This window comes from Hyalella azteca, unplaced genomic scaffold (assembly GCF_000764305.2).
Source record: "Hyalella azteca isolate HAZT.00-mixed unplaced genomic scaffold, Hazt_2.0.2 contig5640, whole genome shotgun sequence".
Lineage (NCBI taxonomy): Eukaryota > Metazoa > Arthropoda > Malacostraca > Amphipoda > Hyalellidae > Hyalella > Hyalella azteca.
This window is the reverse complement of record NW_025935823.1, coordinates 536,925-550,651: the sequence shown is the minus strand read 5'-3', so window position 1 is coordinate 550,651 and position 13,727 is coordinate 536,925. Positions and strand designations below refer to the sequence as shown.

Genomic DNA, 13,727 nt, shown 5'->3' with positions numbered 1-13,727 from the left:
GCCTCTCCTGCACGACCTCCACCGCCTCATGCCTCTCCTGCACGACCTCCACCGCCTCACGCCTCTCCTGCACGACCTCCACCGCCTCACGCCTCTCCTGCACGACCTTTTCCATCTATCTTTTTTTCGCGCGATTTTTTCCTCCTCCTACACGACATCTTGCCTGCCACACAACTTCTTACAGTTTCTGCACGACCTCTCCCCCGCCTACACGGCCTCATTCCATTGATTACTACCCCTCGACCCCCCCACCCCTAGATTACTATCCCCCGATAACCCCCCAAATTTACTATCCTTCCCCCTCCCCGACAGCCCTTCAATATTACCCACCACCAGACCCCCCAAAAAGTCTGCAGACAACTCCCCAGATTACCGGGAACGCCCCATTTATCCTCAGCCGCTGGGGACTTCATAGCCCATGTATCTCGAGCGTGTTAACTAGACGCTTTCGTTTCCTTTTCATCCACAAAAAGCTTAACAAATAAAGCAGTTCTGCCAAAGAAACCAAATAAATGAATCAGTATAGGCTTTCAAACGCCCCCAAAAACTCGCGTTACAAATGTTAAGTTCCGTCTTGATCGTTGGCCAGTTCCTTGCGCTCGTCAATTGCTTTTAGCCGCGCCTGACACTCAAAGAAATGAGTGAAACTTTGACCAAATACTGATGCACTTATTGCCCTTGTCCGCTATTCGCTCGTACTGTTGGTGAAAAAAGTGTGGCACTATTTGGACAATGTGATCCTGTCACTATTCCGAGTGTAGTGTGTCGTCCAAGTTGCTTTGTCAACTTCAAGATGGCGCGCCGATACAGCCAACCCTGGAGCCATGGAAAAATTAGGAAGAAGTGACCACCTCAACGAGAAAATTGGTGATTCATGAGAGGAAATGGGAAAATTGGTGAGCACCATCGAGGAAAGTAAATTCCATCGAAAAAATTGGGCGAGTTCCAGGGAAAAAATTTGAGTAAATTGGAAATCTATCAGGGGAAAGATGGAGCTTCCAAAACACAATGAAATGGGGAAACCTACTTTAAAATGAGACTTCACAAAAAAAACGAATTTTATTCAAGCGGAGAAAAAAGATAACCCAGGTGAAAAGAGGGAAATTTGAGCCTGGACGGTTACGTTCGTATAGGGTTCACACTGGTAAAATGACCGGCTAAATTAACTAATCCTGATTATACTTGAGTATCATGGCCAATACTTTCAAAAAAAGTTGAGAGATCGTAAGTTCATCAGCCAATCATTGACGGCCTTTCAAGCCACTCTTTTAAAAACAGTTAAGAGATCGTAAGTTCATCAGCCAATCATTGACGGCCTTTCAAGCAAAATCCACCAATCATAGAAAAGAAAATAGAGCGCAAGTACTTACGTTCACTTAGCGAGTTTTGAAAGTACGGCCACATATCTTTATATGATACTTGGGTATCTATTCAGTATTTCACTCGAGGGTCTCATATTTTCGTCAGTAATGGTTCGCAACGAAGTAGCGGAACCGCAGCTTGAGAAGCCCAAAACACCACATAATTGTTTCGTTTTAGCTTTTATGAATTAATTCATTTACCACCACACTTGGATTCGTCTACGGCAACACAAATATAAGTTCATAATGGTGTAATAACTTAGCGGGCCTGGTCACTATACACTGGGATATGCAGCTAATAGTGAGCATGCAGGCAATGAGACATACCTACAGCTCACAATTTTCTCGGGAAGTAGTTTAACAATGAATCATTATTAAACAATGAATCATTGTACTGGTATTGCAATCACAATTCTTGAGTATAGACGTCAGAAGTTTAAATCCTTACTCAACTAAAAGATCACAATAGTTCACTATTAATCCAAATTATTTAACCATAGATAAGAATAGCTTCGATGACAGTTGGTTTATACGTAAACCAAAGGTTAAACTTGGTAATATTAACTTCACATGGTTATGTAATTTCGTGAATTTATCTATATAAGAAAGCCCTGGACCAAACACTAAGTTACGCGAGACGAGAAGCTAAAGGACGAGAAAATATAAAAGTAATACAATAAAACGAAAAATTTAAAAAAAGTATGGGACAAACCGCAAGGTTGAATAATGACAATTCTAACACATAAAAATATAATAGGTAAACTTTAATACAAAAAGAAAGTGGTGAATTTTTCAGCGCGAAAGCTCGGCTATGAAAGGACATTGCAGTAGCGCGATGCGGGGCGGCAACGAGCAAACTTGTGCCATTAGCGGCGCTCCTGCATCGTACACCTCATCGTATAGCGGCCCAGACTGAAACTTGCGGTGTGTAAATACCATGCGAGGTATTGTAGAGAGTAATGGTTGGTGGTATCTGCAGTACAATGGTAACACAGTACGGTAGTGTAAATACCATGCGAGTAACACTGCAGTGTAAATACCATGCGAGGTATTGTAGAGAGTAATGGTTTGTGGTATCCGCAGTACAATGGTAACACTGCAGTGTAAATACCATGCGAGATATTGTAGAGATTAATGGTTAATGGTATCTGCAGTACAATGGTAACAACATACGATAGAAACGTACAAATCCTAGCTTTTTCCACATCGTTGCTAAAATGGCATGCAAATATTGCAATATTAAAAAGTGAGCATGTAAACAAAGGCGATCATTAGCTCCCCACGCTGGCGTGCTCCACCCACACCCCGTGAGAACGTAGCGGGCAGCTCACAGTTATAGGGGTCACCGAGTACGTTGTTCACGCATCAGTTCACTGTACTACGGGATCAATATTATGTTACACTGTTCGAAAAAGAGTGGAAAAACGGTGTCACCGGCGTTCTAGTTTTTAATATTATTAATATTACCCCATACGGCACTTATGATCTCTGCTTGTATATAGACTGTATATATTGTGTGGTGGTGGTGGTGATGATGATGGTGGTGACAGCGAAAAGTGGTCTCACCGGCGTTCTAGTAACCAGCCGCCTAGTGAAAATAAACCGTTTTGCCTTTTTACAGATGTTACACGGGTTTCTGGTGTAAAATAAAAAAAAACGGCAACACGGTGTTTATTTTAACGTGTCGGCCGGTTACTGAAACGCCAGTAATACCGTTTAACGGTGATTTTTTTTAACAGCGTATACTATTCCACGCTCGTTCAATGTTCACTCGTGGTTAAAGCCTGTGCGAGAAGCCAGGATTATCATTTAATAAATAATTATTATAGTTAATAATTTATTATAATTAATAATAGTTAATTATTATAATATAATACGGTGATGCGAGACTGCATACAACACAATGTAATATCAATACACGGCAGCAGAAGTCAGGTTCACTATTATAATACGGTGATGCGAGACTGCATACAACACAACGTAATATCAATACACGGCAGCAGGCGTCCTGTTCAGTATTATAATACGGTGATGCGAGACTGTGTACAACACAACGTAATATCAATACACGGCAGCAGGCGTCCTGTTCAGTATTATAATACGGTGATGCGAGACTGTGTACAACACAACGTAATATCAATACACGGCAGCAGGCGTCCTGTTCAGTATTATAATACGGTGATGCGAGACTGTGTACAACACAATGTAATATCAATACACGGATGACAAAAAGCGCTGCAGAAACTTCATTTTATTTAAGAAAAGTAAAACAAAATTTCGCGGCAACGTTAACACTGTGAACAGCGCGGCGAGGAAGTTCTCAAGTGAACCACCGAGTTAAGTATAAACAACATACTCTAAATTGTTTAATTATATACTAAGCACAATGGTAATGAAACGTGGGTGTACTCACCCATTGTTGTGACGCTAGACTGGGGTCCTGCAACGCTGTCGCCCCCACACCATCTACGCCCTGTAAGGTGAAACACATAGTCCTCTTTCATTATTAATTTCTGTGGTGCATAAACCCTTCAGTAATAACCCCATTAGACAACTTACCAAATAGCATAACTAATATGTTATATTATTATTATTTTATATTGATACACTTATTCATCAAAAAATTGCCCGACGAAACGTTGTTCTCACTGACTTATTCATCAACAAATTGCCCGACGAAACGTCGTTTGTACTGATTTCATCACTACTCGTACGATTGTCAAATCCAGCAAGCAGCTGTTAACCTTACCCGAATTCATCATGTTTACACAAGTTAGCGCTGGCGAGCCGTTTTCTATTAACGCATCGAGAGAAATAATTCTACTTTTTTTTAGTGCTCTATCTGATTTATTGAAATTTTTTTTGAAGTATTGAGGCAATGCTGTGAAACATATATTTTAAAAGGTACTATAATAAAAAAGTAACCCATTCGCGATCATAAGAACTAAGGAGTTTCCCAAAGATTTTTATAAATGACTTCCATTTTCTTACTTAACATAGTTTACTCTTAACGGCCTAACATAACGATGGCTTAGAACCTTTAAACGAAGAAAACGTGTATAGTAGGTTTAACTTAAATCTTAACTCTTGGCGAAACCCGTAACGTAGGTGCCGTGTAACACTTTAGCATCAATGATAACGTAGGTGCCGTGTAACACTTTAGCCTCAATGATAACGTAGGTGCCACGTAACACTTTAGCCTCAATGATAACGTAGGTGCCGTGTAACACTTTAGCCTCAATGATAACGTAGGTGCCGTGTAACACTTTAGCCTCAATGATAATGTAGGTGCCGTGTAACACTTTAGCCTCAATGATAACGTAGGTGCCACGTAACACTTTAGCCTCAATGATAACGTAGGTGCCACGTAACACTTTAGCCTCAATGATAATGTAGGTGCCGTGTAACACTTTAGCCTCAATGATAACGTAGGTGCCACGTAACACTTTAGCCTCAATGATAACGTAGGTGCCACGTAACACTTTAGCCTCAATGATAATGTAGGTGCCGTGTAACACTTTAGCATCAAACAATGAATTAATTACTTTCATTGATTNTGATAATGTTGCTCCACATATTTGATATGAATTAATAATGTTGCTCCACATATTTGATATGAATTGATAATGTTGCTCCACATATTTGATATGAATTAATAATGTTGCTTCACATATTTGATATGAATTGATAATGTTGCTCCACATATTTGATATAAATTGATAATGTTGCTTCACATATTTGATATAAATTGATAATGTTGCTCCACATATTTGATATGAATTAATAATGTTACTTCACATATTTGATATGAATTAATAATGTTGCTTCACATATTTGATGTGAATTAATAATGTTGCTCCACATATTTGATATGAATTGATAATGTTGCTCCACATATTTGATATGAATTAATAATGTTGCTCCACATATTTGATATGAATTCCTACGGCCTGGTAACTTGCTGTTAAAAAAACGTACCTATACAAGGTATATAAAAATATACCTCAGTACTCACTGCATGGGTGACAGAGTGCACATTTTCTCAGAAAGCGCAAGTCACGGACAGACAGACAGATGGGTATGACAAGCACAATAGCGCCCTTTCTAGCGTATTTTCTCATTTATGAAAAAAATGCACTATTGTGTTTTCCATGTCCGTCTGTGACTTCACATTTTTGTCGACAAGAAAATGCGCTCTCTGTCACTCAGTGCAGTGAGTACTACTGAGTTATATTTTTTTCATAAATTTAAAAAAATTGCTAAAAAGGATTTTTCTATCAATGATTGGCTGGCAGAATTAACAAAACAGATATTTTTGATATTACTGCCACTGAGTTTCAATTAGAAGAAGACAATAATTACGGCCAGCTCGTCACTCACCAGGTGGTTGTCAGATGGATAGGCCGCAGCCTGGTAGCTGCCTGCTATGGGTGTGGCTCCACTGACAGCTCCTTTATCTGAAAAAAAAAACATTTAAATAAAATCTTACCATCTAGTTTATGGAATTTTTTTCTTACTTTCTCACTTGGCATCATTTTGCAAGTGTTGCCACAAAGTGCCTGTGAACTATATGATGGTTTTTCTTTACCTATGATCAAAAGATAAAACACAATTTACATGAAAATTTTTAGAGCCTTCTCAGCATTTTGCATTTTTTAGGGAGAGAATTAGTACATGGGCTGTTCTTTTCATTTTATGAAGTGGTATATAAATGAAACTAGTGAGAGTCATTCAATAAATGTATTACCAAAAGTTAGGTGCATCATTAGTTACTATTCAACATAATTGCCATTTAAATTGAGACATTTTTATACCTGGGAATAAGCTTCTTAATACTGTATTAATTGAAGTTTGCTGTTAATGACTTGAGATAAGTTTGTATGGAAATGTTTCTTTCTTTTTTTTACAACACTTCTCTTTAACTTCACTTCTTGTTTGTTTGTTTGTCTGTCTGTCTGTCTGCTACAAATCTTGTAATCAAAATTTAACACACTTCTACTTATCCTATCGATCAGAAATTTTGCACACTTGTGTAAAGTTGGAGACAATGCATGAATCAAATGTCAAAATAAATGATTTTAAAAATTAAAAAATTTTTTTTCAATATTAAAAAAATTGAAAAAATGATTTTGTCAGCTACAAATCTTATAACTGATATTTGACACACTTTTACCTGTCTAATTGATCTGAAATTTTGCACACTTGTGCGAAGTCAGAAGCAATGCATGAATCAGTTAATAGAATAAATAATTTTGAGAAAAATTTCTTTATTAAAAAATTGAAAAATTAATTTTTTCAATATTTGAAAATTAAATGAGAAATTCATTGTACATCTGTAAGATTGGAGACACTGGATTTTTTTGAAGTGTTGTCTTTAAAAAGTAATTTTTAAACGTATATTATTGTTGTTCGTTTGGAGAATTTGATACGTCCATTGTAGGGACGCATTAAACTCCACAAATGGCTTAGGCTGCAAAAATTCCAACTAATTCTGCAGAATGCACAAAATAAACAATGATTTAAATCAAAATCTGCAGTGCAATAAAAAATATGAAATCTGTGCAAATTTCAAAGCATGAAGCCAGGAAATGAGTCAGATGAATGCCAGTCCCACAAAAGAACAGTAGCTGCCATACCAGTAGCAACATTCATGCTCGTTAACCATCGTATTGCTTGAGAGACAAACATGATGTGAACGCAATCTGTGTGTGAATATCGACCACAGAGCGCAGACTAACTGAATATGAGAAGGTCTTTTATCAATGTTAAGACCTTCCTTTACACTAAATAGTTTGTTCAGATGTGATTTTTTCCATATCAAATAGGAATGTGTTAGGAACTTGGGTTTGGCTCTCAAGACTCAAGCCTGTCATGGAACATTGCTGCACTGTTAAGTGCCAATGTCATCAAAACTTCATTTCAATTTTCAAACGTTTCTGCATCAGAGACAAGAATTTATTCATCAATTTAATTATAAATTTCTTGGTTTCTCAGTATTCTGAGCAGTGTAATATATCTCACATTTTTCTTGCATTGACCACAAGAAATGCAAATGTTTGGTTGTATCTGAACCATCCTCTAAAATGCAAGAGAAAATTTACATTAATCAACCAAAATCTATTAAAATTTGAATATTTTCAATATTATATAATACATTCAAACTTTTCAATAGATGCCCAAATTTTTCTCAAAAATTTCTCTATGCTTTATGATTAGGGCAATGAAAAGAACAATCTTTGTTAGACTGAATAGAGGAGATGTTATTCATTTAAATATTGAGTCTTGAAAACAAAGAAATTCCATGAAAATCTTCAAGATCTGTTATAAAATCCATGCGAGTGCTTTCCTGTACAATTCCGTGATAATTGTTACTTATAGTATGCCTGCTCATTACCATAAATTTCCAGTCGGACCTAACTGGTCTGTTATGATAGTGTATGAGGCTGACACTGGTATGAATAATGCCTCAATTTAAATGGCAATTATGTTGAAAAGTAACTAATAGAGTACTTAAATCTTTATAACAAATTTATTTAATTACTCTCACTCAGGCATGGAATATATCTACTTGGAGGGCCTCAACAGGTTTTTTGAACTGTTGTTTTATGGATTTGCCAGCCTTCATTCCATTTTTTTTTTTTTTTTTGAGCCAGGAATTTCATATCTTGGCCATGAAGAGTCATTTACAAACTGCAAACTTATTTACAATGTCATGTGCCTGTGTTACCCCATTCCCAAATCTCTAATTTCACCCTAAAAAGTTAAACACTCAAACAGCATTTGTATTTACTTTAGTGGTAACTGAACATGTGATAATGCAGTCTAACAGCTTTGACGTGACTGCAACTATGCGGATGTTGAAACCATCATTGCGGATGTTGAAAATTTTATGAAACGTATCTTCATGATTTTTTCAATCAAACAAAAATACATGACATGAAGCCACAAGATTTCATACTTACTGAAATTATATTACATTATAGCTGCGAATCCCTGCGATATTTCAGAAAAATGAATGACTTTTCCGGACTTGCTCTCACTAGCTTAATAATAGCCTTTATTTTCCTAACACATTGAAAGCTGAGAAAATAAGGGCCCTATATGATTAATATCTAATCTAATTTAGTGGAGGCTTTTCACCCAATTTTCCAGCTGGGGGTCAGAAAATCAGTAGGTTTTGCATCTCACTGATGCAAAACTCAGCATCTGCATGGCTGCACATCTCGTTTTAAACACCTATTTACATGTAGGTAGGGTAAACGCGGTAAATTCCAACACATTAGGACGTAGCAAAAAAATGAATGGCTATAAATAATTCACCGTATGAGCAACTCGAGTTCTGTTTGCTTTATGTCACTCTCAAAACACCGCACTACGTGCCAGCAACAATGAAACGTCACAAAATGCTGCCATATTTATTTAAAAGCCTCTAGAATGCAAACCTACCAAATCCATATATTCCGACACTGTGTGTGACTAAATTCGGCATTTTGTGAGACTTCCGAATTCCGATCGCTGTGTGAGCTGAATTGGAATACAACACAGCTTGGAATTAGAACACTACAGCAATCCCTTGATTAGCACGGTTTTGAATACCGCGGTTTTGATTAACGCGGAAAAAAATTTGCGACCTACCCTTAATCTACGCGGTGCCAGTTTTGATTAGCGCGACTTTTTTTTATTAGAAAAAAATATGATGAATTTTAGTGTAAAAAAAATTATTATGTAACTTTGCTATTTTTGAGGATTCATTATAATTATTCCCATATCTTCTTAAGTTTGATTAGCGCGGTTTTGCATAACACGGTAAAACTCGGGGATTTATTAACCGCGTTAATCAAGGGATTGCTGTATTGAATATTGAACACTGCTTAATTCGGCTTTTAATTAAGAGCTATTAAGCTTTTAATTAGGAATTCCAAGCTGTGTCGGAATTAGTTTTTGTGTCTAAAACAGTCTCTTAACTTAATCATCTATTAATTTTTTTACTACTTGAAATCAGCATATACAAGTATACTTAAAGGATTCCTAATATATTCACAGACGTATTTAAAAGTCTCAAACCATAATATTCTTTCTCTTCAAACAGTTTATCACTATTTGGTAGAGCAAGGTCAACTATCAACTTTGACACATTTTTCAATGTTCTCACTAGGTGACGCACACAGTCTCTCTTTGGATCTCAACATTTTCCCACCAGACGGCCCAGACCTAGTGTTTTGGCATTGGCAATAGTATGGCGCCCAAAAGTATGACGTCACTATTTCAACCATCAACAAATGCATGGAACTAAGAAAAAGCTTAATATAAAGGAAAAAATCGAGAAGTGTTGGATTTACCCACAATGTTAGAATATACCTCGTTTACGGTTTACCCTAAATGAGGAAATTAAAAATGAACCAATTCTAAAAAATCCGTGGTTTGTCACTATGTTCCCCCCAGATGGCCCAGACCTAGTGCTAGTGTTTTGGCAATAGTATGGCACACAATAGTATGATGTCACTATTTCAACCATCAATGAATGCGTGGAACTAAGACAAAGCTTAATATAAAGGAAAAAGTTTAGAAGTGTCGGAATTACCCCCAATGTCGGAATATACCGCGTTTACCCTATTTTGATTTTTAGGTGAGAAATGTTAAGGGCATAGATAACTTTGAGTCTTTGGCAACAAATTCCTCAATACTACTGGTCAGTATGGAATTCTGTATAGGTAAGATATTATCATGTTAACAAAAGAAAATGTATCGAAAAAAAAATTGAAAATGTATCGAACTCGCTTGCGTGTGGTTCGAAAACCGATAAAAAGTCGGCGACTCTTCCCTCCAATACATCACTAGTCGTGTATCCGTATTGACAAATTTTGTAATGAATATGTTCCAAAATAAAAAATGAAAATTACATAAACTTTCGCAGAAAATTCTCACGATTTCAGCAATACCAACAAAGTTCTCAAATCCACACGGAATGATGGGATAAACTGTTAATCTTTCATGGCGTATGGCAACACTGTGTTGACTATTGACATTAGACAAGACGGTGTCAGACACCTTGTTTTGGTATTGTAAAGTTCAATTTCATAATAAATAGATTTGATCCACATTTCACAGTGACATTTAAATGATGGAAAATTGTTTCAAAATTTAAACACCAATTGATACGCTTCTAAATACGAATTTATTCATGTTTTTGCCCTATAATGTCGAATTTGTCTTGATAACTTCACTTCACTTCAAATCCTGAATGATTTTGTCTCCCATGGCAAGTTTTCAAACGTCTTGTGTCTTTTAGAAAACGTTGGTTGTTTATAAGCAGTAATTATTTTATTTTAATGAACCGAAGAAAGTTTAGTCATCGAAATGACAAAATCATTAAATTTAAAATAGGTATCAAGTTATATGAGTGAGATCATCAATTATCGAAGAAGCTGTAAGAAAAAAATCATTGTTTTTGATGTAAAAGAATGTTTTTAATTTAAAAGAAATGCAATACTTGATTTTCAGAAATACGATGCAAAAATTAATGATCCCTATTAGAATTCAACAGACGCGACTCATTCAGAATTAAATTGAAAAAGTTAGTACCTATTTGAAATTTATGATTTTACAAATTGCTTAATTGAACGCAGTGCAGAAATTCAAGATCACCTATGAGTATGAATTTAAGTCTCATGACTGGAGATCTCAAAATTTATTGTACTACCATGTATGTTTGATACTTAAGCTTTTTGTCCTTTTGATGAACAGAGTTTATTTAGGTTCTATTGACTGTAATAGGTAGAACGATGCGACATATTTGCGGCCATCCAACGATCGGTTGACAGCTTTGACTCTTGATACCACTGTACAAATTTTGCGGTGGACACATCTTCCAGAAGTTTCAATGCAAAAATTCTTATTTAAAGGATAATAAATCGATTGGTAGTTGTTTACTCAAATTACTCCCACCTATAGAAATAAATGAACATTATTCAATTTATTTTAAACGTTTTTCATGAATTCACATTAAAATATTTATTTTGAAATCAACCATGTCAAAGTAACAAAATAATTTGTTATAGTTTTAGGCTTCCGAAAATATTTCAAATCTCTATCAGAAATATCATAATTAATCATTCTCTTGCATTGACTATATTAACGTTATGATCCGTGCCGCCGCTGCCGCGATCGTCATTTGATTTGGCAGTTGCATGCCGGGCGCCTTGTTTTGTTCTTCTATGTAGTCTCACACTCTTGCACTCTCGCTTCCATGAATTGCGTGTTTAGTGTATGCATGCATCATCGAAAAGTCTGCTTGACAGCATAGTCACGGTAGCTGTAATTACTTTATTAAGTTTACTTCTTTGCAGTCATATTAAGAGACAAATCTTCATTCAGAATTAAATTGAAAAAGTTGGTACCTATTTGAAATTTATGATTTTACAAATTGCTTAATTGAACGCAGTGCAGAAATTCAAGATCACCTATGAGTATGAATTTAAGTCTCATGACTGGAGATCTCAAAATTTATTGTACTACCATGTATGTTTGATACTTAAGCTTTTTGTCCTTTTGATGAACAGAGTTTATTTAGGTTCTATTGACTGTAATAGGTAGAACGATGCGACATATTTGCGGCCATCCAACGATCGGTTGACAGCTTTGACTCTTGATACCACTGTACAAATTTTGCGGTGGACACATCTTCCAGAAGTTTCAATGCAAAAATTCTTATTTAAAGGATAATAAATCGATTGGTAGTTGTTTACTCAAATTACTCCCACCTATAGAAATAAATGAACATTATTCAATTTATTTTAAACGTTTTTCATGAATTCACATTAAAATATTTATTTTGAAATCAACCATGTCAAAGTAACAAAATAATTTGTTATAGTTTTAGGCTTCCGAAAATATTTCAAATCTCTATCAGAAATATCATAATTAATCATTCTCTTGCATTGACTATATTAACGTTATGATCCGTGCCGCCGCTGCCGCGATCGTCATTTGATTTGGCAGTTGCATGCCGGGCGCCTTGTTTTGTTCTTCTATGTAGTCTCACACTCTTGCACTCTCGCTTCCATGAATTGCGTGTTTAGTGTATGCATGCATCATCGAAAAGTCTGCTTGACAGCATAGTCACGGTAGCTGTAATTACTTTATTAAGTTTACTTCTTTGCAGTCATATTAAGAGACAAATCTTTAACAAACTAATACTTTGTATAATTTCAATTGTTGAGTGAAAGCTGCACCTGCAGCCTTGCTGGCACGCAACATTTCCAGTGAATTACCTTAGAGAAACTTAGCATACCCATACGTGTTTTAAGCCTATAAGAAGTTCATTTTTTTTGCCTCAAATAATGTTGTATCGAAAAACTGGTGTAGGTGTATCGGGAATAATATATGAACCGTCAATATTAGAATTCCATCCTGCAGTACTGGTAACATTCTATTCAATAAGGTTCTTGGCAAGTGGCAAAAAAATTATCTAACTTTCAGCATAGTGGCATTGCCATTTGTCTCAAATTATCTTTTCATGTAGGATGTAGCTATTAATTTTTTCCTATCAAAGCTTTATAAAGATTAAGGTAGTTTTGGCATCAAAACATCTATGCAACATTTTGGGCCTAAAACCTGATTGAACCCTGCTGTCCTCACATAGTAGAGTGACCCATGGCAAAATTTTTTGTAAACATTTAAAGTACCTAGCCTACCTACTAGCTACATATATAAATAAAAATCTTCAAGGTTTAACATAAAATTCAACAAAATTGAGTGAAAACTTAGCTTGACGACGGAAATACTATTAAATTCCTCTTAAATTACTAATTAGTATAAAAACATTGTTCAAAGATAAAGTACCAATAGCTTTCTCACCAGTATGTTTGTTGGCAATTTTATTAAAACAATTTTGGAAGACTTCATACAGATGCATTGGTTCATCTTCGGCACCTGCCATAATGCACCACAACTTTCTAAAAGCTCCAGTATTACGTCAGAGATTAATTAATGATTACACAGAATCCTAGGCAGATGATTGAATTTCCCTACAATAAAATGATACACAATTAATAAAACACAACTACTTGTCCAGAACACTGCACGCAAGAAGCACAAACGAAGCTCATTGTTTAACAGCCAGTCAGGCATGCCAATCTCAAAATCAGAAGGCGAGTCGGGAAACAATTTTAGTTAATGTTTTAATAAAGAAATGAATACGCCTCAATGGTAATGTAAAAATATATAACATAAGTTTGAATGACAACAAAAATTTTTGAAGTCAAAATTAAGGAGAGCGAATGAAAAGTAGCAACTCGTCAGTAAATCGAATGAGAGCGACAAGGAATGTCAGCCCTCGGCGGTGATTTTTTGACTTTCGAGACAAAT

The 13,727-nt window shown here is 35.8% G+C and overlaps 1 protein-coding gene across 1 annotated transcript in view; it reads right to left on the bottom strand.

Moving 5' to 3' along the window:
- Positions 1–13,458, bottom strand: part of LOC108678828 (transcription factor 12) — a gene marked incomplete in the record, with an annotated part of 69,093 nt that extends 55,635 nt beyond the window's left edge. The window contains 2 exon segments of the mRNA XM_047880593.1: positions 5,745–5,818; positions 13,218–13,458. Of these exon segments, the coding sequence (XP_047736549.1) occupies positions 5,745–5,818; positions 13,218–13,299 (156 nt within the window).
- Between the last annotated feature and the right edge of the window lie 269 nt (positions 13,459–13,727).